Raw genomic sequence first — 20,574 nt, forward strand, 5'->3', positions numbered from 1 at the left:
TCACTTGATGAGCCTTAATTAGAAAATGTCTCATTTTGGAAGATGTTGATAAAGATAGTATGGCCAAATACGTTTGACTTGGTTTTTTAGTAACCCTGGAATACTCACACCGTTTTGACTTTTGTTACTATTCACATAATTCACTTTGCCCCTATTTTATTTCTAGTATATGAAAACAAATGTTAGTATATAATATTATTGTTGGCTTCGTCTTAATATATATTTTCACAATATTAATATTTTATAAGTTTTTATAATATGTAGTTAAAGATATTGATGGTCAAAGTTGTGCATTGGCAAACGTGTTTAATCAAAACAGTGTTAGTATTCCAGGACGGAAGGAGTGATACCATTATTTGGTATATTTAGAGTTATAGACTCCCCATGCAATTGAACTTGCACTACCTTATTATCGATAGTCGATTAATCGAAATAATTAATTCCACTACAAGAATTTGTATATTTAACGACAACCTAATTACGACGGGTCAAAAATTCCGTCGCAAAAGCCTTTTACGACGGGGTTAACTACTAAACAAAGACGGGAACAATCGTCGCAAATGTCTTTTACGACGGATTAACGACGGGATTTTCCATTAATGACGGTCCATTTTATGACGGGTTCAATTCGCGACAGGATATCCCGTCATTAATCAACGATTATTGGCCTTTAGTGACGGGATTTCCCGTAGTTAATGGTACAATTTCTTGTAGTGTTCCTTTGTTTTTTTATATATTATTATTTTAGTAAAAGCAATTCATTAATAACACTACTACATTTCTCATCTGATGCAACGCCTAAAATCGTTGCAGTAGGCATGAAAACCCGTTGCATTAGACCTAATGCGACACCAAATGACCCTTGCATCCGGTGGCGTTGCATTAGGCCTAATGCAACGATCAGTGACCTAATGCGACGGAAAATAAATACCGTTGCATTAGATGGACACCTAATGTGACGGTCCTTATATGCAGTGTCGCATTAGTTCTTTAGCTAATGCGACGGGTAATTGAGCTAATACGACGGATGTTTTAGCTAATGCGACGGGTATCTACAATGGCTTAAGGATATAATGCAACGCCTTTTTTCCTAATGCGACGGTGAATTTTTGTCAAAAAAAATCTTTTTTGGCACCTAATGCAACGGTTCTTTTATTCATAATAATAATAATAATAACAATAATAATAATAATAATAATAATAATAATAAAAATAATTATTATTATAATTTAAGAAAGAAGGCCAATAACAAAAGATTTTCATTAACTTGAAGAGTAATACTACAATTGTGCTCATAGGACACATGCATTACAAAATAGTTGTTCACAAATTAATTTAGTATTTCTAATGACAAAAGTACATAAAATTAAAATCCATAGAAACAAATTCAACATTACTAGAAATCACAAAATGACCCAAAACGAGCAAGAGCCTCCACCGTCTCATTGCTAGATCTACATTTCTTCTCTATTTCGCTCATCGTGCTCCTGCAAGTTTAAATCACGAATGGGCACAAGACAAAGATGGTACACTAGCTAAAACACGATAAATAATATAATAACCTTCATGTTATCTTCTCTGTTTTTTTTGTTTGGTAGAAAGTTCTGATTTTTCTTCTTTTAGCCCTCATAAAATATGCTCACTTTGTTATCAACAACAATAGCGGTTCTATATGTTTAGCCGCTACTAATGTTAGCGGTTCTTCTGTATAAACCGCTATATATTTGTTTGCATACCTGTTTCTAGCAACTACTAGCCCACTCAATTCAACAAACGCTTATTTCTTCTAACATTAGTAAGGTTCCTGCAACATCAAAATGACCCCAAAGAAAACCATAACGAATTCTATATTACTCAGCAGCACACCATAAACCCGGTGCAACAACAAGTATGCAAACAAACATAGTGAGAGAATAGGGTCATTAGAAGATCTTGTTCTATTCAATTGTAGATCATTTCCCCCAACACCCATTGATTTTGAATTTAGAATGGAAGCAGCAATGAAACTGAGATGTATAGCTAAATGAGATAGAACGAACTACCTTTTCTTTACTTCCAGCACTTCCAACAACATATCAACCCTTGTACTTGGAAAATTATCCCAACAAGCTGACCAACTGCACCAGCTGATGAAGAAACGAACACATACTCTCTTTTCTATAGTGAACATACTTCAAAAAGCCAAGCGTAATCAGTTATTCCTGGCATACCTGTTTGAAGACAAACATGAACTACCGAACGTACTTCAAGTTGTAATTAAGATACACACAAAAGTAACCTGCTACCCCAAAAATCAGAAATCCAAATTTACCATGTATAAAAACAGTGAATGATACATCTAAATATCTGAGTGATCTAATTGATTAATAGCGGAAGGGATTCAGTAATTTCAGTTTCTTGTTAACTTCTTCATCAATAACAGAAATGAACGAGACCTCTGCTTGCACAATCATATTAGAGACAACGGCAACGTATATAATTGATAATACTGGACAGTAAATAGTAATAAGAGTCGAAAAACAACCTATATAAGATAGATAGATCATAGAACTATGCAGGCCGGGTAAATAATTATTAGCTTTAATAACAGTACTTATCCTATAAACTATCATTACATCAAACTTAACACACACCCAATTTTGGTTTTTTTTTTTTTAACTTGACTCTCACTTGATTGTCTTACCAGAAATACACCCTTCTACAATGCACTTTTGTTTTTCTTAAGAACAGGTAAATTTTGACAATCTGTTTACAAATATTCCATAGATGTTTACAATACAGGTTGAAATTGAATCTGTAAATTTTCAAACTAGAACCACAGATGAAAAAACTGGAAATCATTTGAGTAGTGTAAAAATACTAATACTTTGATAGGTAAAATATAGATAAAACAACTTACATTATAGAAAAATAAGAAGTGTTCATCATTTCTTTACATTGATTTCTCTGAAAAGGAAGATAAGAAACTAAGGCACCCGGTGTTTTAGGCTGCTGAGCAATGAAAATGTGGAAACAGAATCCCCTTCAGGCGTTAATCTTGTTTGTCACAAATTGATCAGATGAAATGAAAGGAATTTTCCATTAATTCTTATCCCAACAATCACAACAACCTGAAAGCCAAGCCCACCACAATACCATATACAAGGGATACAAGGAAGCTAAGCACATTAGAAATTTGAAAGGTGTACGTAGTAAAAACTTTTAAATTGACATCGAATATTTTCTGCTAGTTTGGACGAAGTATTTGCTAGGGTATATATGTGGGTGGGAAACTAATCCCTTTTCTTCTATAAAGTTCTTCAACTTCAAACAGAAATGAAAGAATTCTAAATTTTTGGATGAATGAAGCTAAAAGAGCCGTCGTAAGTTTCCAATCCAAGAAAAAAAAACAAAGCAATTAATTTAGAACAAAATATTAAAATAGGAGAATGCCCCAATTAATCTGCTCCAAGCATTAAACTGTTAAAATGTTAATCTAGAAAAATCTAAATCTAGAATGTACTATACAAATATCTAGTAGTAAAGTGTGTAGAAAAATCTAGATGTGTAATGAAAAATGAAGTATGATGTAGAAATATCTTAGACATGTGATGTTTAATAGACAAGTGTAGAAAAATCTAAAAACTAGTATACACCAACTATAAATAGGTTGTATGTGCCTAAGTTGAGAGGTGAGCAAATCAAGAGAGCTCCCACAAAATATGAGGGGTAGAAACAAGGGTTCTACCAAAGAGATAAGTGAGAGACATGAGCTCTCACAAATATTGTTGTACAATTTTATCAATACAATATTGTTATATTATTCGGGTCCATCAAAACTTCCGCGTGCGTCCTCAAATTTCTATCATCTTAAAATTTATTAATTTGTCAAGAACATAAAATAAATTGGTAAATCCCCAAAATTAAATAAACCATTACAAAGATCTAGATTCCATCAACAATGGCGTCAATTTAGAGATAGGAACAACTCAGAATATGTAAGTTGGAAATTGTATTAGGAAACCTAAATTACCGAATTCAAACCCTAAATTGAGAAAAAAAAGGAGGAAACAACTGCAATTGATTTGTTTTTAAGTTTATTATACAGATCTAGAATCCTATTTTTTCACATTCACTGATAAAAACATCTAATCGCGAGTAAAGAAAGACAAATCATACCTGCAATTTGACTGGAACGAAAACGAGTATGTAAATCTTTGTAAAACTATTCTTTCATTAACAATTAGACAATCTTCAAAGATTTTCGATTATAAATCTACCCATGAGGCCATAACCCTCAGTTTGTGAGTGGGAGAAGTGAGTCAGTATAGGACTGTATAAGAAGATTGAGAAGAAAATAACAAAAAAAAATAGGAGAGTAGAAGCGTACACGTGTATACCTTCTCGATTTCCCTTTTCTTTTTTGTGAAAGAAAAAGTAGAACCGTCGCATTAGGTGGGATTATACAACAATACACTAGTGGAAAAAGGGTCATTTGCATCGCACTTTTAAGCATATTTGCGTCGCACATCGTGCGTGGCAAAAGCTCTCGACGCAAATGACTAAAAGTCATTTGCGTCGCACATTTGTGCGACGCAAATAACCTTATTTGCGTCGCACAATTAGCAAACGGGCGACGCAAATAACTTTTCAACATGATGCCTGAAAAGTCATTTGCAACGCACATTAGCTAAATGTGCGACGCAAATAAGGTTCATTTGCGTCGCACATTTAGCTAATGTGCGTTGCAAATGACTTTTCAGGCACCATATTGAAAAGTTATTTGCAACGCACATTAGATAAATGTGCGACGCAAATGACTTTTAGGCGCAAAAAAAAAAAGTCATTTGCCACGCACAATAGCTTAATGTGCGACGCAAATGACAATTTTAGCGCCAAAAAATTAAGTCATTTGCCTCGCACATTGAGCTAACGTGCGTTGCAAATGACTTATTTTTTTAAAAAAAAATATTCGTTTTTTAATATTTTAGTTGGAAATTCCGACATGATCGTCTTTGAAATTAGACGGTTCATTCCCAATACCGGGAATACATTTATAATTAATACCTGTCACAATTAAAAGTTTACAACGTAATTAACGTTCCCAATAAAAGGCAATTAAATTCGTCATAGATCGATCAACCAACATGTTACAACAAACATAAAATTATTACAACAAAGGTACGTAGCTAGCTAGAGATCAAGTTCATATTACAAATTAAGCTAAAAATTCGACATTGTTCATGAAGTAATCTGCCCAAAAATCTTTCACCTCATTAATCTCCTCCGCTGAATAAGGCAATGTTCTTGAAAAATCCTAAAAAAGTGTAAATAATTCAATTTATTATATAAAGTACGTAGTTTATGAGAACATACCTTAGTAAGATCTTGACTATTACCATGATTCATTATTATGTCGTACATAAAACGCATGACGTAGTAGCCACAATCTAGTGATCCCGGTTGTTGAGCACACTAAATGCATTAAAATAAATAACACAAGTAAAATTTCTATCACATTGTATGTTATAATTTTGAAAAACTTATTTCTTAGGTAAATAATAAACTAATTATATATATATATACCTGTGCTGGAATCCATGTTAATTTAGTTCCCTTAGATTGTCCACCTAGTCTCTTGTAACTCCGAAAAGCACTACACATTCGATAAAATATGCAATTATATATACTTTGTTTACACATGTAAATGCAAAGAATATTTTACATGTAAGTGCAATTATATACTTTGTTTACACATGTAAATGCAATTATATACGTAGTAGTCACATTTAAGGCTAATTGGGTCGTACGTTCTAGGTCATTTTTAGGCAAAAATGATGTTTTCGAACCCAACTTTGAACGAAAGAACCTAAGGAATGTTTTCAAACTTATTACACGTCTCATATGCATAGTTATAACTTCCTAAGTCCCTTTACAATCTATTATTTCACATTTAAGGCTAATTGGGTCGTCCTAGGTCATTTTTAGGCAAAAATGATGTTTTCGAACCCAACTTTGAACCAAAGAACCTAAGGAATATTTTCAAACTTATTACACGTCTCATATGCATAGTTATAACTTCCTAAGTCCCTTTACAATCTATTATTTCACATTTAAGGCTATTTGGGTCGTCCTAGGTCATTTTTAGGCAAAAATGATGTTTTCGAACCCAACTTTGAACCAAAGAACCTAAGGAATGTTTTCAAACTTATTACACGTCTCATATGCATAGTTATAACTTTCTAAGGCCCTTTACAATCTATTATTTCACATTTAAGGCTATTTGGGTCGTCCTAGGTCATTTTTAGGCAAAAATGATGTTTTCGAACCCAACTTTGAACCAAAGAACCTAAGGAATGTTTTCAAACTTATTACACGTCTCATATGCATAGTTATAACTTTGTAAGGCCCTTTACAATCTATTATTTCACATTTAAGGCTATTTGGGTCGTCCTAGGTCATTTTTAGGCAAAAATGATGTTTTCGAACCCAACTTTGAACCAAAGAACCTAAGGAATGTTTTCAAACTTATTACACGTCTCATATGAATAGTTATAACTTTGTAAGGCCCTTTACAATCTATTATTTCACATTTAAGGCTATTTGGGTCGTCTTAGGTCATTTTTAGGCAAAAATGATGTTTTCGAACCCAACTTTGAACCAAAGAACCTAAGGAATGTTTTCAAACTTATTACACGTCTCATATGCATAGTTATAACTTTTTAAGGCCCTTTACAATCTATTATTTCACATTTAAGGCTATTTGGGTCGTCCTAGGTCATTTTTAGGCAAAAATGATGTTTTCGAACCCAACTTTGAACCAAAGAACCTAAGGAATGTTTTCAAACTTATTACACGTCTCATATGCATAGTTATAACTTTCTAAGTCCCTTTACAATCTATTATTTCACATTTAAGGCTAATTGGGTCGTCCTAGGTCATTTTTAGGCAAAAATGATGTTTTCGAACCCAACTTTGAACCAAAGAACCTAAGGAATGTTTTCAAACTTATTACACGTCTCATATGCATAGTTATAACTTTGTAAGGCCCTTTACAATCTATTATTTCACATTTAAGGCTAATTGGGTCGTCCTAGGTCATTTTTAGGCAAAAATGATGTTTTCGAACCCAACTTTGAACTAAAGAACCTAAGGCAAAAATTTTGGCAAAAATGGCATTTTCATATGCATACTTTACTTACTTGTTTAGTGGCTCCTTAATCATCAAATTTCTCTTCTTCTGTTGAGAATCAAATATGTAGACCTCACGTTTAGACAAGCAAAGAACTAAAAGCATCCAGTGACTCCTACATACAAACAATAAACGTATGTAGTTAGAAAAAAAAAAGTTAAATTTATAACAATCAATTAAAAACGAAGTTCAAAGTAATTTTCATACTTTTCGTAGTATGGACATAAGATGAATGTCTTAGAACTAAGTGCACTCATGGACCTCGTCATGTACAATAGAATTCGATCTGCATCGGACTTTAACATGGTGGCCGAGATCATCTCCGGGCACATGAATCCAATACTATTGGGGTGACAATCATCGTGAAAACACAACTCACTCAAAGCCCTATAATATAGAGTGTAAGAACGTTAAGACAATCATAAAAATCAAATTTAGGGGCAAAATATGAATTTAGGTAACTCACGTAGCAAAAACTTGATTTATTGATATATTGAGCCATGCTCCCGAGAGAAGTTGATCGGTGTCTTCAACGGTGACACTAATTTCAAAGTCCTTTTCCATATTGAATGTCCTTTTAGTGCAATGTACCTTAACGTGCTCCCCTTCTTTTAATCCCAACATCATAGTTTTCATCACATTGCACTTACCACTCAAATTTTGCACTTTATAATTTTCAAGGAAATAGGTTTTTGATTTAGTGTTGGACGCTTTTGTTCCACTTCCCCCAACCACTATCTCTTTCCCTTTGTTCCCTTTCCCTTTAGGCTCTTTACTTGTAGGCTTGTTTACCTGAGGTATGATTTTCAAATAACGATATACATATTAGTGAGCATACATGGTATAATAGTTCTACTTCAAATTATCATGCATATGTTAGTTACCTCCTCATTCGTAAGCGACACCAAATGTTTTGGCCACTGAGTGAAGGTACCATGAGCTTGAGCAAGTTTCTTAATATATTGAGAAGGCACGGGGACGGGAGCTTCTTTGTACGCGGGCTCAAAATCATCAACGCTCACTTTCACGTTATCGGACGTGACGTCGTTGTGGTGATCAAGGAGCAACTCTGGACATATGGTACCATAGGCAACAAAGACTTTCTCCGAGCCTATGTTCAGGTATAGATGGCACGGGACAGGTTCCTTATTATTTATTTTGAACAATAACGCAAATACAATGTAACATGTTAGAAAAGTTCAATAGAATTAACTAGAAACAAAGTACTTGAAAAACACAAATTATCATACCGTAATGTCGGCAAATGGATCTAAACCCCCGGAATGACAACTACTATGAACATTTGCGTCTATCCTCATATGGCTTGGTACTTGGACACCAAGTTCTTTAGCAAATGTGATAAATTTCTCCATGACCATGGCATCCATCTTGGAGTTCATCTCTTGTATTGTCTCATCTTTGACCCTTTTGGTCACTCTTGCTTCCATTTCCTCCATCTCCGCATCTCCATACCGTCGAAAGCTACGCCGCTCTCCGGTCCCCCACACAGCTTTGATGCCTACTCCACCACCAAATGTTAGTGGTCTCCCTTCTTTAGTCTTACCAAGTGCACGAGATAAGACATCATCTCGTGCACTTTTGGGAACAAATTCCCCTTCATCTTGTTTCCTTTTCCATTCATCCTACATGAAATCAAATGGTTTTGAGAAAAGTTCAACACTTGGTTTCATATTTAAGAACATATATGAAATTAGAGGAATCACAACATTACGCAAAATTGTTAAATGAACTTACAATATTTTCTTTGACCTTTTGTGTGCCCTCATCCGGCAAGTAAGGATTTCCTTTCTCATCTGGTTTCGATCTTGCAAGAAGCCATAAACATGTCCTACTCGGCAAACTTGAAGAAATTGTAGACGCAGAGGAACCTTCAGATGACGAAGAAACTGAGGGAATGTACCCTTTTCTCTGCCATTCACTTGTCATTTCAGCATATGATTTCTGTCCCATATGATGAGGATATATGTTGAAAGATTGACTTTGTCTTGCTTTCTCACTTATTTCCTAATTTTAGGGGGGTAAAAGAAATTATTACAACAAAATAAAACTTAGATTATAACAAGACTTTAAATAAGAATAATTTTTATACCTCAGCTTCTTCGGAGGTACGTATCTTCACAAATTCCTTCCATATATCCTTAGTTATATAACTATACAAATCATATGGCATCTTTTCATCTTTTGGCCTTTTCCTTGTACCCCGAATCCAACCAGTCGTCAATCTTGATTTGAATTCCCTCCAACGCTTATCACAACTCTTTAAGACAACTTCTTTCTTAGTTTCATCTGTGATATGAAATTCTCTCTAAATGAAAGAAAAAGAAAAGAAACAAGAAAGTCTTTTAGCACATGAAAAAGACACGTAGATATGTACAACTGAATTTCCAAAATAAAACCGGTTACCTTGACGTCTTCCCACAAAGTGTCTTTTATTCCTTGTGAAACATCTTCCCAGGTTCTGATCAATATTGAAACCTTTGCGCGACTTATCTCGCCAATGTGATTCTTGTAATCCGTTGCCCATTTCCCTGTGGGTCGGTCCAAGTGATCCCATTCAATTTTTCTTGGAACCCCGGGCATGGATTTTATTCCTTTTGTAGGGCCTCTTGGCTTCTTTTTTTGCTTTTGGGGCACTTGATTTGGTGATTTGTTAGAAGGACCTGAATTTGCGTGTTGATCTTCATCCATGCCTGACGCTACTGCATTGGAAAATCATCAAAATTACATACCTTCAAAAGCAGGATTTTAAAATAAAAATAAAGAGCTGACCAGTTCTGTGCACTGATCTGCACAGCTCAGATCAGAACTGTGCAGATCAGTGCACAGAACTGATCAGAGCTGACCAGTTCTGTGCACTGATCTGCACAGCTCAGATCAGAACTATGCAGATCAGTGCACAGAACTGATCAGTTCTGACCAGTTCTGTGCACTGATCTGCACAGTTCTGATCTGAGCTGTGCAGATCAGTGCATAGAACTGGTCAGTTCTGATCAGTTCTGTACAAATGCTGGGGAATGAATTTGAATATGCAAAATTTTGGTCCACAAACCCACCCAAAAACAGACTGTTCTTTAAAGATTAAGCAACAAAGAAAGCACAACCAAGCTCCTGAAATAACCTTCAGATACTAACAACCAACAATTAGATGGTACACAGGAACTTAGCAGACACTTAAATCCAAATAAGATGTTTTTTTCCGGGTTGGGAGGTAGTTTGGGAGTGCAAACATGGATGACATAATATCCAGCTCCATGAGCATAATATAGAGACCAGTTGCATAAGAATTCAAGGAGTATGGAAATTCCCTGAATAAAGAAGTATCAGGTGTAACCATCCATCATCCTTTGAACAACCACCACTATCCTAAAGCCTCGTACTAATCTATTATTCCACATTTAAGGGTAATTGGGTCGTTATAGTACATATTTAGGCAAAAATGACATTTCGAACCCAACTTTGAACCAAAGAACCTAAGGAATGTTTTCAAACTTATTACATGTCTCATATGCATAGTTATAACTTTCTAAGCCTCGTAATAATCTATTATTCCACATTTAAGGGTAATTGGGTCGTTATAGTACATATTTAGGCAAAAATGACGTTTTCGGACCCAACTTTGAACCAAAGAACCTAAGGAATGTTTTCAAACTTATTACATGTCTCATATGCATAGTTATAACTTTCTAAGCCTCGTAATAATCTATTATTCCACATTTAAGGGTAATTGGGTCGTTATAGTACATATTTAGGCAAAAATGACATTTTCGAACCCAACTTTGAACCAAAGAACCTAAGGAATGTTTTCAAACTTATTACATGTCTCATATGCATAGTTATAACTTTCTAAGCCTCGTACTAATCTATTATTCCACATTTAAGGGTAATTGGGTCGTTATAATACATATTTAGGCAAAAATGACATTTTCGAACCCAACTTTGAACCAAAGAACCTAAGGAATGTTTTCAAACTTATTACATGTCTCATATGCATAGTTATAACTTTCTAAGCCTCGTAATAATCTATTATTCCACATTTAAGGGTAATTGGGTCGTTATAGTACATATTTAGGCAAAAATGACATTTTCGAACCCAACTTTGAACCAAAGAACCTAAGGAATGTTTTCAAACTTATTACATGTCTCATATGCATAGTTATAACTTTCTAAGCCTCGTAATAATCTATTATTCCACATTTAAGGGTAATTGGGTCGTTATAATACATATTTAGGCAAAAATGACATTTTCGAACCCAACTTTGAACCAAAGAACCTAAGGAATGTTTTCAAACTTATTACATGTCTCATATGCATAGTTATAACTTTCTAAGCCTCGTAATAATCTATTATTCCACATTTAAGGGTAATTGGGTCGTTATAATACATATTTAGGCAAAAATGACATTTTCGAACCCAACTTTGAACCAAAGAACCTAAGGAATGTTTTCAAACTTATTACATGTCTCATATGCATAGTTATAACTTTCTAAGCCTCGTACTAATCTATTATTCCACATTTAAGGGTAATTGGGTCGTTATAGTACATATTTAGGCAAAAATGACATTTTCGAACCCAACTTTTAACTAATCTACAAATTAACTTGGTGAAAAAATAGTTGCCAAAATAGTACCTATCTCACTATTTCTCTTTTTCAACATAAAATCCTTCATCATGATCTCGGCGTGTATAACTCATGTCAACATCGTCAATCATTTGAGGGATATGCCAAGAGGAAGGTGGAATCTCATTAAACTGCTCATCATACTCTTCTTCATCATCTACATCCTCAACGCCAAGTATTCTTCTTTTGCCTTCCAGAACAACTGACCAACTACGATCGGCAGGGTCAACCATGTAAAAGATTTGTTTTGCCTGTGATGCTAATATGAAAGGATCTGCAAGATGCCCAACTCGACTAAAGTTTACAAGTGTCAGGTACCCATGTTCATCCTTTTTGACACCGCGACTAATATCAACCCACTTGCACCGGAATAGAGGAATCTTAAAATACTTATATTCCAACTCTAATATTTCTTCAATGACTCCATAGTAAGAGTTCGTCTTATCTACAAGTGTTCTATCTTTTACACTAGCATACTCTGAAGACAAACATATTGCCGTAACACCACTATTTTGCATCGTCGTTTTGTCATCTTGTCGCTTCGTGTAAAAAGAATAGCCATTGATGTCGTACCCCTCATAAGATATGACTTGACATTTAGGACCATATGCCAACCATATCACCATGTCAGATACCTCATTAGGCGTGTCGGAAAATTGATCCATCACTCGACGCTTGAACCATGTGAGGAATGAACGATTATGCTCTTTTATCAGTTGAGGACCATTTTTTGAAGGATATTGCTCTCTAAGAAAGTTCATGTGCTCAGCCACGTATGGATGGACTTCACTAAGACTTTGCACCACAAACAGCTCAACCTTACACATCATTTCAGAACTGATTGATATCCTTTTCTTGCCAATTGTACCTTGACCCCCAAGTCTCCCATCATGTCTAGACTTTGGTACTCCGACTTCTTTCAAACGTGCCATATATTGAGAAACCCATGCAGCAACTTCCTCCGCGACGGTTCGTTGGACAATACTAGCTTCAGGTTTGGCCGGATTCATCACTCTATTTTTCAAGGTACCCATTTCCCGTTCAAAGGGATACATGTACCTCATACAAACTGGCCCACAAAGCTTAATTTCACGAACAAGATGAATAATCAAATGAGGCATCATGTCAAAGAATGATGGCGGAAAATACTTTTCAAACCGACACATGGTCTCAAGTACATCAGCCTGCAAATCATCCAGTATTGTTGGATTGATCACCTTGCTACAAATTGTGTTGAAAAAGAAACACAATCTTGTAATGGTATACCTCACTTGTGGCGGCAATATCCCTCGAATTGCAACCGGCAGCAATTGTTGCATCAACACGTGACAATCATGAGATTTCATTCCAACTAATTTCAAGTCAGACATGGACACAAGTCTACGAAAATTTGAAGAGTAACCGGCAGGGACCTTTAAGCCATGCAAAGACTCACAAAAACTAACTTTCTCCTTTTTAGACAAGGTGAAACAAGCTGGGGGAAGGTACCAGCGTTTTCCCCTTTCTTGAGGTGCCAACTCGGAGCGACCCATAGCAGCCATATCTTGTCTAACTTTAGGCCCATCCTTCGTTTTCCCTTGCATATTCAACAATGTCCCAACAATGGCATCACAAACATTTTTCTCAATATGCATTACATCCAAACAATGCCTAACTTCCAAATCTCTCCAATATGGGAGATCCCAAAAGATAGACCTCTTCTTGTAACCACCACTTGGCTGACCTTTATAAGGCTTACCAAACTCTGTCTCAATGTCTTTAACCCGTTCATAAACCTCACACGCACATAAGGGGGCAGGAGCTTTTCTCATCTCCAATTCTCCATTAAAAGCTTCCTTCTCTTTTCGAAATGGATGATCTTCAGGAAGATACATCCGGTAATCCATGTACACATCTTTCCCACAAAATTTTAGGCGCCTCGAGACCAAATCATCATGACAAACTGGACATGCCTTCTTTCCCTTTACAGAATACCCTGACAAATTTCCATAAGCCGGGAAATCATTTATCGTACAAAAAATCATGGCACGTAAAGTGAAATTGGTTTTGGTGTATGCATCAAACATCAACACCCCTTCATCCCACAACAATTTCAAATCTTCAATGAGTGGCTCTAGATACACATCTATGTCATTTCCGGGTTGTTTAGGCCCAGAGATTAAGAGCGACAACATGATGTATCTACGCTTCATGCATAACCAAGGAGGCAAATTGTATATGGTGAGAAGAACCGGCCAAGTGCTATATTGGGTACTAAGTGTCCCAAATGGGTTCATTCCATCCGTGCAAAGACCAAGCCTGAGATTCCGAACTTCTTCCCTAAAGACCTTGTACTTTCGATCAATGTTCCTCCATTGTGGAGAATCAGCAGGATGCCTCATTAACCCATCTTTCTTCCTCCCCTCGGCATGCCACCTCAAGAGTTTTGCAGTTTTCTCTTCTGAGAAAAGGCGCTTAAATCTTGGTATAATTGGAAGATACCAAAGCACCTTAGCCGGAGAAGGTTTCTTCTTAGTTGATGTTGCATCATTCTCCACGATCTTGTAACGGGACAATCCGCATCTTGGACACTCATGCAGATTTGCATACTGCTTTCGATACAACACGCAATCATTTGGACACGCGTGTATCTTCTCATAATCCATACCCAAAGGAAACATAAGCTTCTGGGCCTCATAGTTAGACCTTGGAAGTTTGTTTCCTTCAGGAAGATTACCAGACGTGGCCTCCAAAAACTGTGAAAAACTCTTGTTGGTCCAACCGTTTTCCACCTTTAAGTTGAAATATTCGATGACGGCACCAAGTACAGTTTGTGTAGAACCAGGATATAATGGTGTTGCGGAAGCTTTGATTATACTATCATACATATGGGGACGCTCAACGAAATGATGGTCTTCCACATCATGCATCATATCATCTATCCTATCTTTCTCCTCTTCTTCCTCACTTTCAACACCAATATCATCCTCAATTTCATTATCATCACCATTATCACAATGATTATGCTGACTCGAGCTCGGCATACTAGAACTTGCCCCATGATCTATGCTCTCACCATGCCATGTCCACGTCGTGTAGTTACCCTTAAAACCGCGACGAACTATGTGATCAACAATATCATCAATATCCCGATACCCCCTTGAATTATTGCAATCACAACAAGGACACAGAATTAAACTTGATTCATGTTCTGATTGATGTTTCAAGGCAACCTTAATGAACTCTTGAATCCCTTGTAAGAACCTTGTAGAAAATCGTTTACTACCATACATCCAACTCCGATCCATTTTCAACCACTAGACCAAATTTTGTCAAAGGTTAGAATATAAACTAGGCTATTCATATCATTATAAATCCAAAATTTTGTAGCAAACCCAAAACATGATTTCATATATCACCTAAATTCATTTCATACCCAAAACTTCATTTCATAACTTTTAATTCAACAAAACCTAACAACTAAAATTCAACAAAACCTAAATCATAAAATGTACCCAATTAAAATTCAACTAAAATTCAACAAAACCTACAACTAAAATTCAACAAAACCTAAATCCTAAAATGTACCCAATTAAAATTCAACAAATAATATCAACCATTAAAATTCAATTATAATGCATAATTAAAATTCAATTATAATGTCCACAATTAAAATTAAAATGCACAATTAAAATTCAATAAATATCAAAACTAAAATTCAATACCTGAGAGAGGAGAGACGACAATGAACAAGGGCGGCTGAGTGGGCGGCGGCGTGGGCGGCTGCCGTGCCGTGGATGACTTCCTTGGCCGTGGGCGGCGACTCTAAAAAGGAAGAAGGGCAGGAATTAGTGAAGTAGTGAAGTGGCGAAGCAGTGAAGCAGTGAAGCAGCAAAGGAACGGCGCGGCAACGACGGAAGGCGGCGAAGGCAACGACGACAGTGAACAGGGTGAAGCCGCCGGTGAGAACAAAGCAGCTAGTGTTGGTGTTGGTTTCGTTTGGGAGGGAAGCAGCTAGTGTTTGTCGAGCAATATTAACCTAAGTCAGAATGTTCCTAAGCAATTAAGCTGAGCGCGAATTCGAAAAAAAAAAAATCAAAACACATTTGCGTCGCAGCTTTGTTAAACTGCGACGCAAATGACTCTAGGATGCCCCCCAGAGTCATTTGCGTCGCAGATTAGTAAATCTGCGACGCACTTGATTGAGTTAATTGCGTCGCAGTTTTACTAATCTGCGACGCAAATGACTCTGGGGGGCATCCTAGAGTCATTTGCGTCGCAGTTTAACAAAGCTGCGACGCAAATGATTAAATTTTATGCTAAAATTTGTCATTTGCGTCACATGTTCAGAATGGCGTGGCAAATGCGGGGATGCAAATAAGCCTTTTTCCACTAGTGATAGTAACGAGACCCGTTGCATTAGAATACCTATTACAACGGTAAAGAAAGAACCGTTTTACTACTTCTACTGGCGTTGCATTACACAACGCTATTGCAACGGCTTGGACTTGACCGTTGCATTAGCCCTTTTTATGCCGTTGCATTTGATCGAAAATGTATAAAAGAAATTCCTGAGCTTATTGTATAAATCACTTGATGTTCAATCGATCATTTTCTTCAATTGTAAGTATTACACTACAAGAAATTGTACCATTAACGATGGAAAATCTCGTCGCTAAAGGCCAATAATTGTTGATTAACGACAAGATTTTATGTTGCGAACCCGTCATAAAAGGGGCCTTCATTAATGAAAAATCTCGTCGTTAACCTGTTTGCGACGGTTGTTCCCGTCTTTGTTTGGTTGTTAGCCCCGTCGCAAAAGACTTTTACGACGGAATTTTTGACCCGTCGTTATTAGTTTGTCATTAAAGACACAAATTCTTGTAGTGTTATAATCTGATGGACTGATCAATGATACATACGTAGTAATAATCAATCGTATATTAACATTGAAACCGTGTGGTTCATGATCTCATACAATCTACATGCAGTAACTACTACGTATATATCAAACACGTACATTGATACACGATCTTACAAATTAACTCAACTTAAATATCTGTACTTTTTTTGGGCGAATATACGTCAATACGTGTACTTATAAGTAATAACAACAAGATCAATGCATTCATAATGCATAACTAATACGTAGTACACGGTTTCAAAACAAGCTAAAAGCGATTAATTAAACAAACATGCATGTACACAAGTACGTACGTACGTGCACATGTTACACGTATGACGTATGCATGGGTATGTACGTACGTATGTCTTACTTAGATGGAGGAGGAGTCATAAAAGGGATAGAAGGAATAGAGGTAGGGAAACTAGTTGGGAGAGAGGTAGGCATGTTAGGCAATAACGAAGAAATTGCCCCTGGCAAAGGAGGGATACTCAACGCGGGAAATGATGGGATAATGGTAGCCGGATTACTTGGAAGCGAAGGCATCTGTGTTGTTGATGGCTGTGGTGGAATGCTTGGCAAAGAAGGCATTGTGGTAGCCGGTAAGGGAGGTAGCGTGGTTTGAGGTGGAGTTGTCTGGAGAAGATGACGAGCTGATGTTTGGCTAACGTTAATGCTTGATATGATCATCAACACGATTGTAAACAGAAAGCCATTGCTACTAGAAGATGCCATGGGTACTTGGTTGATTGTAAGAGTACGTTGGGAGTTTAATTAATTTAGTTTTAATTGGTTTGATTAACTTGTGAATATAAGGACAAGTTCTTATATAGGAGTATAGAACCAAAGGCCAAAGGGTACGTGGGACTTTATTTTCAGGTTGGTGTATTTGAGTGGCAATATTACTTGATTAGTTGAGCAGAACTCAAAACATAGTCTTCACCTAAATACCCAATCATCTACTTAATTATTTTGTGTATACCTAAGCTAGCCGATCAGTTAAATTACAAAACAAACTAATGTTCTTCATCAATCGTACGTCATCATTTTGTTTAATCATATCGCAACACCTTGGACGTACGTAGTGGTGGAGCCAATTCATATCAGACACTTGACCTCACTTGGCCAAAAAAAAAAACATAACTTTAGTTATTTATAATTAATTCGTATTGAAAAGTATTTAAGTGTTATTTTTTCATTAATTTTTTAACAGTGATCCCATTTAGTACAATTTCTGGGACTATCACTGCTTAGACGTTTTATTTTGCTTATATGTTATTAATCAGTGGCATATTTCCTTGTTATCGATCAGCTGATCATTGAATACCCAATATACGCAAGTAGCTACCATTGAATGGGAAAGTATATATATATAACTCGTCAAATCAAAGTATCTCTTTGTGAAATTCTTGTCATGGTATAAATTATTAGTGCAGATAATGCTTGCCAAAAGAATTATTAGGGCTGAAAATAACATTAAAGCCTCGATGATCCATCAAATATTGACCTACAACATTAATCATCTGAATACTTGTCAAACTGTGCGGTGTGTGAAACGTTCGATTCAAAGGCATGATTTACGAAGATGTGTCATATAAATTAAAGAGTTGATGAAAAAAAGCGTGGACGGCAGGATTCGAACCTGCGCGGGCAAAGCCCACATGATTTCTAGTCATGCCCGATAACCACTCCGGCACGTCCACATTTGTTAAACGTTTAGTAAACGTTTATGTTTTTCCTAAAAACGATTTCAGACTAGTACTGTACAGGGAAAAAAGGAAATAGGTAAACAAACGGGATTAGAAATTAATTGTCATCGTCACTAGTTAATAATTTCCATAAATGTAATTAATTGAAAGTTTGAAACAATTGCTAATCATCTTGAGAAGAACTGAGATCATAATCTCTCTTTGTTTTGTTTCTTTTGACTAGGGTGCAAATAAGTCAAAACTCTCAATAAATTACTCGTGTTCGAGCTCGGGCTCGGTTAAAGCTCGTTCATGTTCGTTTATTTTATAAACGAGTAGAGCTTGAGCAACTTCTAAAGCTCGTTTAATAAACGAGCTTGATCATGAACATATGTATGCTCGTTTATTTAAGTTCACGAACAACTAGTTTATTTATGTTCATGAACAAACTCGTCTAACTATATATGTTCTTAGTCAAAATTTCCACACATAATTGTTTTATTATACATACAAATCGTATTTTGACTTTTAATATCCAAAATATTATATCATAGAATAAAAATAATTTTGAATTTAAATAGCTAAATCAGTGCGAGAATTTCTTAATTTTAGCTTGTTTGGTAATGAAAGGGAAAAGTGAGGAAAATAAAATATGTGAAAATATGTGGAAACCATTTAGTTATATATTTTTTATTTTATTTCCACACTCTTCCCCTCAAAAGCAATGGAAAAACTATGAAAACTTGTGAAAAACAAAATTAATGAAGTGAAAAATATGTAATATTATATTTTCCTTTGTTTACCATAATAATTAGTCAAACAAACTAAATGAGGAGCTTTTCACATATTTCTTCAGATTTACTCTTCTATAGACTTCCATAGTTTAATTTTTCTCGCATTTCCACGTTAATTAGGTTTCCAAACACAGTGTAGAGCGCAAAGCTCGTTTAAGAAAAAACTCATTTATGATCTCGGCTCGATTAATGAACGAGATATTCTCGAACTGTTCACGAATACGAAATCTCTTAAACGAACCGAGGTTGAACATATTTTGGAGCTTGGTTGAAAGCTCGGGCACAGGCTCGAGCTCGCCTAAATTAAATGAACAAGGTAATACTCGGCTTGACTCGGCTCCTTTATACTTTTGACAGTGATTACAGCCGAGAGACCAAAAAAAAAAAAGTATGCTAAACTACACAGTAAAAGGAAACAACTCCTAAAGACTAAAGCACGAGAGAGGATAGATCGCTGGTTATCAGCCATCAATTACTGAGGTATTCTACATCGCTGTCCACCAGCGACAAAAAAAACCCATACCCACCCTAAAAAAAGAAAAAGAAAAAAAAAAGTTGGAAAGATGGCCCATACTTAAATAAATGTGTACAAGTGTTGCTAATTTGTTATATAATGTCATCGGTAATATAAGTATTGTCATGGAAAATGATAAATCCAAGAAAGAATTCCACTCCTTCCAAGGAAATCAACTTTAAAAAAATGTGGATTTCCTTGTAAGAAGTAAAATTTTCCTTGGATTTATCACTTTCCTATTGTCATTGTTATATATATATAGTGTCATTGTTGTATTAAAATACTGTCACAATCACCCAAAAAAGGAAATTATGTATACAAGTGTAATGAAATAGAAAAAGTAAAGAGACCACTTAAATGAATGGATAAAAGTGTTGATTATTAAATGAATGGATAAAAGTATGTATACAAGTGTTATATAAGCATTATCATCGTTTACATAAATAATGTCATTGTTATATTAAAATATTGTCATTGTTGTATCAATTACTGTCATATTGCCGATATTTAGTAATTTGTTTGACTTTTCAACTCATGTAGTGAAAATACAATTTTGCCCTGGGTATGGGGTCTTTTTGTCGCTGGTGGACATCGATGTAGCCTGCCTCTCAATTACTCCAGGCTAAAGCACGAGGGAGGATAGATCGATGGTTGTCATCCATCGATTACTCCATACCCACCTCCAATCTTCCCCTTCTGCATTTCCATCATCTTCAACCTCTCCCCTTCTGCATTTTCATTCTCCATTATCTTCCACTCTCTCTACATTTTCCTCTTCACCACTAATTTCATCATTTTCTAGTTTACCCATTTGACTGAATCACATTTTTCTTGATTTCTTTGCATCATTTGAGCTTTTAATTTTGTGGATGAGGTTAAAGTTCT

General features: G+C 35.8%; 2 protein-coding genes, 1 long non-coding RNA gene and 1 other non-coding gene across 5 annotated transcripts; all 4 read right to left on the minus strand.

The window, feature by feature from the left end:
- Positions 1-1,238: 1,238 nt before the first annotated feature.
- On the minus strand, positions 1,239-4,325 carry LOC110791086 (uncharacterized). Of its 2 annotated transcripts, XR_008919168.1 has the most exons (4): positions 4,159-4,325; positions 2,900-3,110; positions 2,043-2,210; positions 1,239-1,487 (listed from the first exon to the last, which is right to left on the minus strand). It is a non-coding gene; the product is annotated as an uncharacterized lncRNA (long non-coding RNA). The 2 variants fall into 2 exon arrangements; XR_008919167.1 differs by lacking the exon at positions 2,900-3,110 and having other exon boundaries at positions 4,159-4,320.
- Positions 4,326-5,089: 764 nt separating this feature from the next.
- On the minus strand, positions 5,090-8,294 carry LOC130459640 (ubiquitin-like-specific protease 1). The gene is made up of 7 exons (XM_056827121.1): positions 8,056-8,294; positions 7,638-7,963; positions 7,379-7,558; positions 7,182-7,286; positions 5,566-5,635; positions 5,356-5,454; positions 5,090-5,296 (listed from the first exon to the last, which is right to left on the minus strand). Exons 2-7 carry the CDS (start codon positions 7,805-7,807, stop codon positions 5,198-5,200), a joined length of 723 nt encoding a protein of 240 aa, XP_056683099.1. The 5' UTR covers positions 7,808-7,963; positions 8,056-8,294; the 3' UTR covers positions 5,090-5,197.
- Positions 8,295-17,062: 8,768 nt separating this feature from the next.
- LOC130472217 (proline-rich receptor-like protein kinase PERK2) lies at positions 17,063-17,428 on the minus strand. The gene has a single exon (XM_056842718.1). The coding sequence runs from the start codon at positions 17,426-17,428 to the stop codon at positions 17,063-17,065; it is 366 nt and encodes a 121-aa protein (XP_056698696.1).
- Positions 17,429-18,314: 886 nt separating this feature from the next.
- Positions 18,315-18,396, minus strand: TRNAS-AGA (transfer RNA serine (anticodon AGA)). Its single transcript has one exon. It is a non-coding gene; the product is annotated as a tRNA-Ser (tRNA).
- Between the last annotated feature and the right edge of the window lie 2,178 nt (positions 18,397-20,574).

Source organism: Spinacia oleracea, chromosome 4, assembly GCF_020520425.1.
Source record: "Spinacia oleracea cultivar Varoflay chromosome 4, BTI_SOV_V1, whole genome shotgun sequence".
Classification (NCBI taxonomy): domain Eukaryota; kingdom Viridiplantae; phylum Streptophyta; class Magnoliopsida; order Caryophyllales; family Amaranthaceae; genus Spinacia; species Spinacia oleracea.

Excerpts from the sequence above, each read along its gene's own strand:
- LOC130459640 (XM_056827121.1), bottom strand. The coding sequence starts at position 7,807 with ATGAAAACTATGATGTTGGGATTAAAAGAAGGGGAGCACGTTAAGGTA. Across the intron at positions 7,287-7,378 it reads TTATGTCCATACTACGAAAA|GAGTCACTGGATGCTTTTAG; the intron begins GTATGAAAATTA and ends GTTTGTATGTAG. Across the intron at positions 5,297-5,355 it reads ATAGTCAAGATCTTACTAAG|GATTTTTCAAGAACATTGCC; the intron begins GTATGTTCTCAT and ends ACACTTTTTTAG.
- LOC130472217 (XM_056842718.1), bottom strand. The coding sequence starts at position 17,428 with ATGGCATCTTCTAGTAGCAATGGCTTTCTGTTTACAATCGTGTTGATG.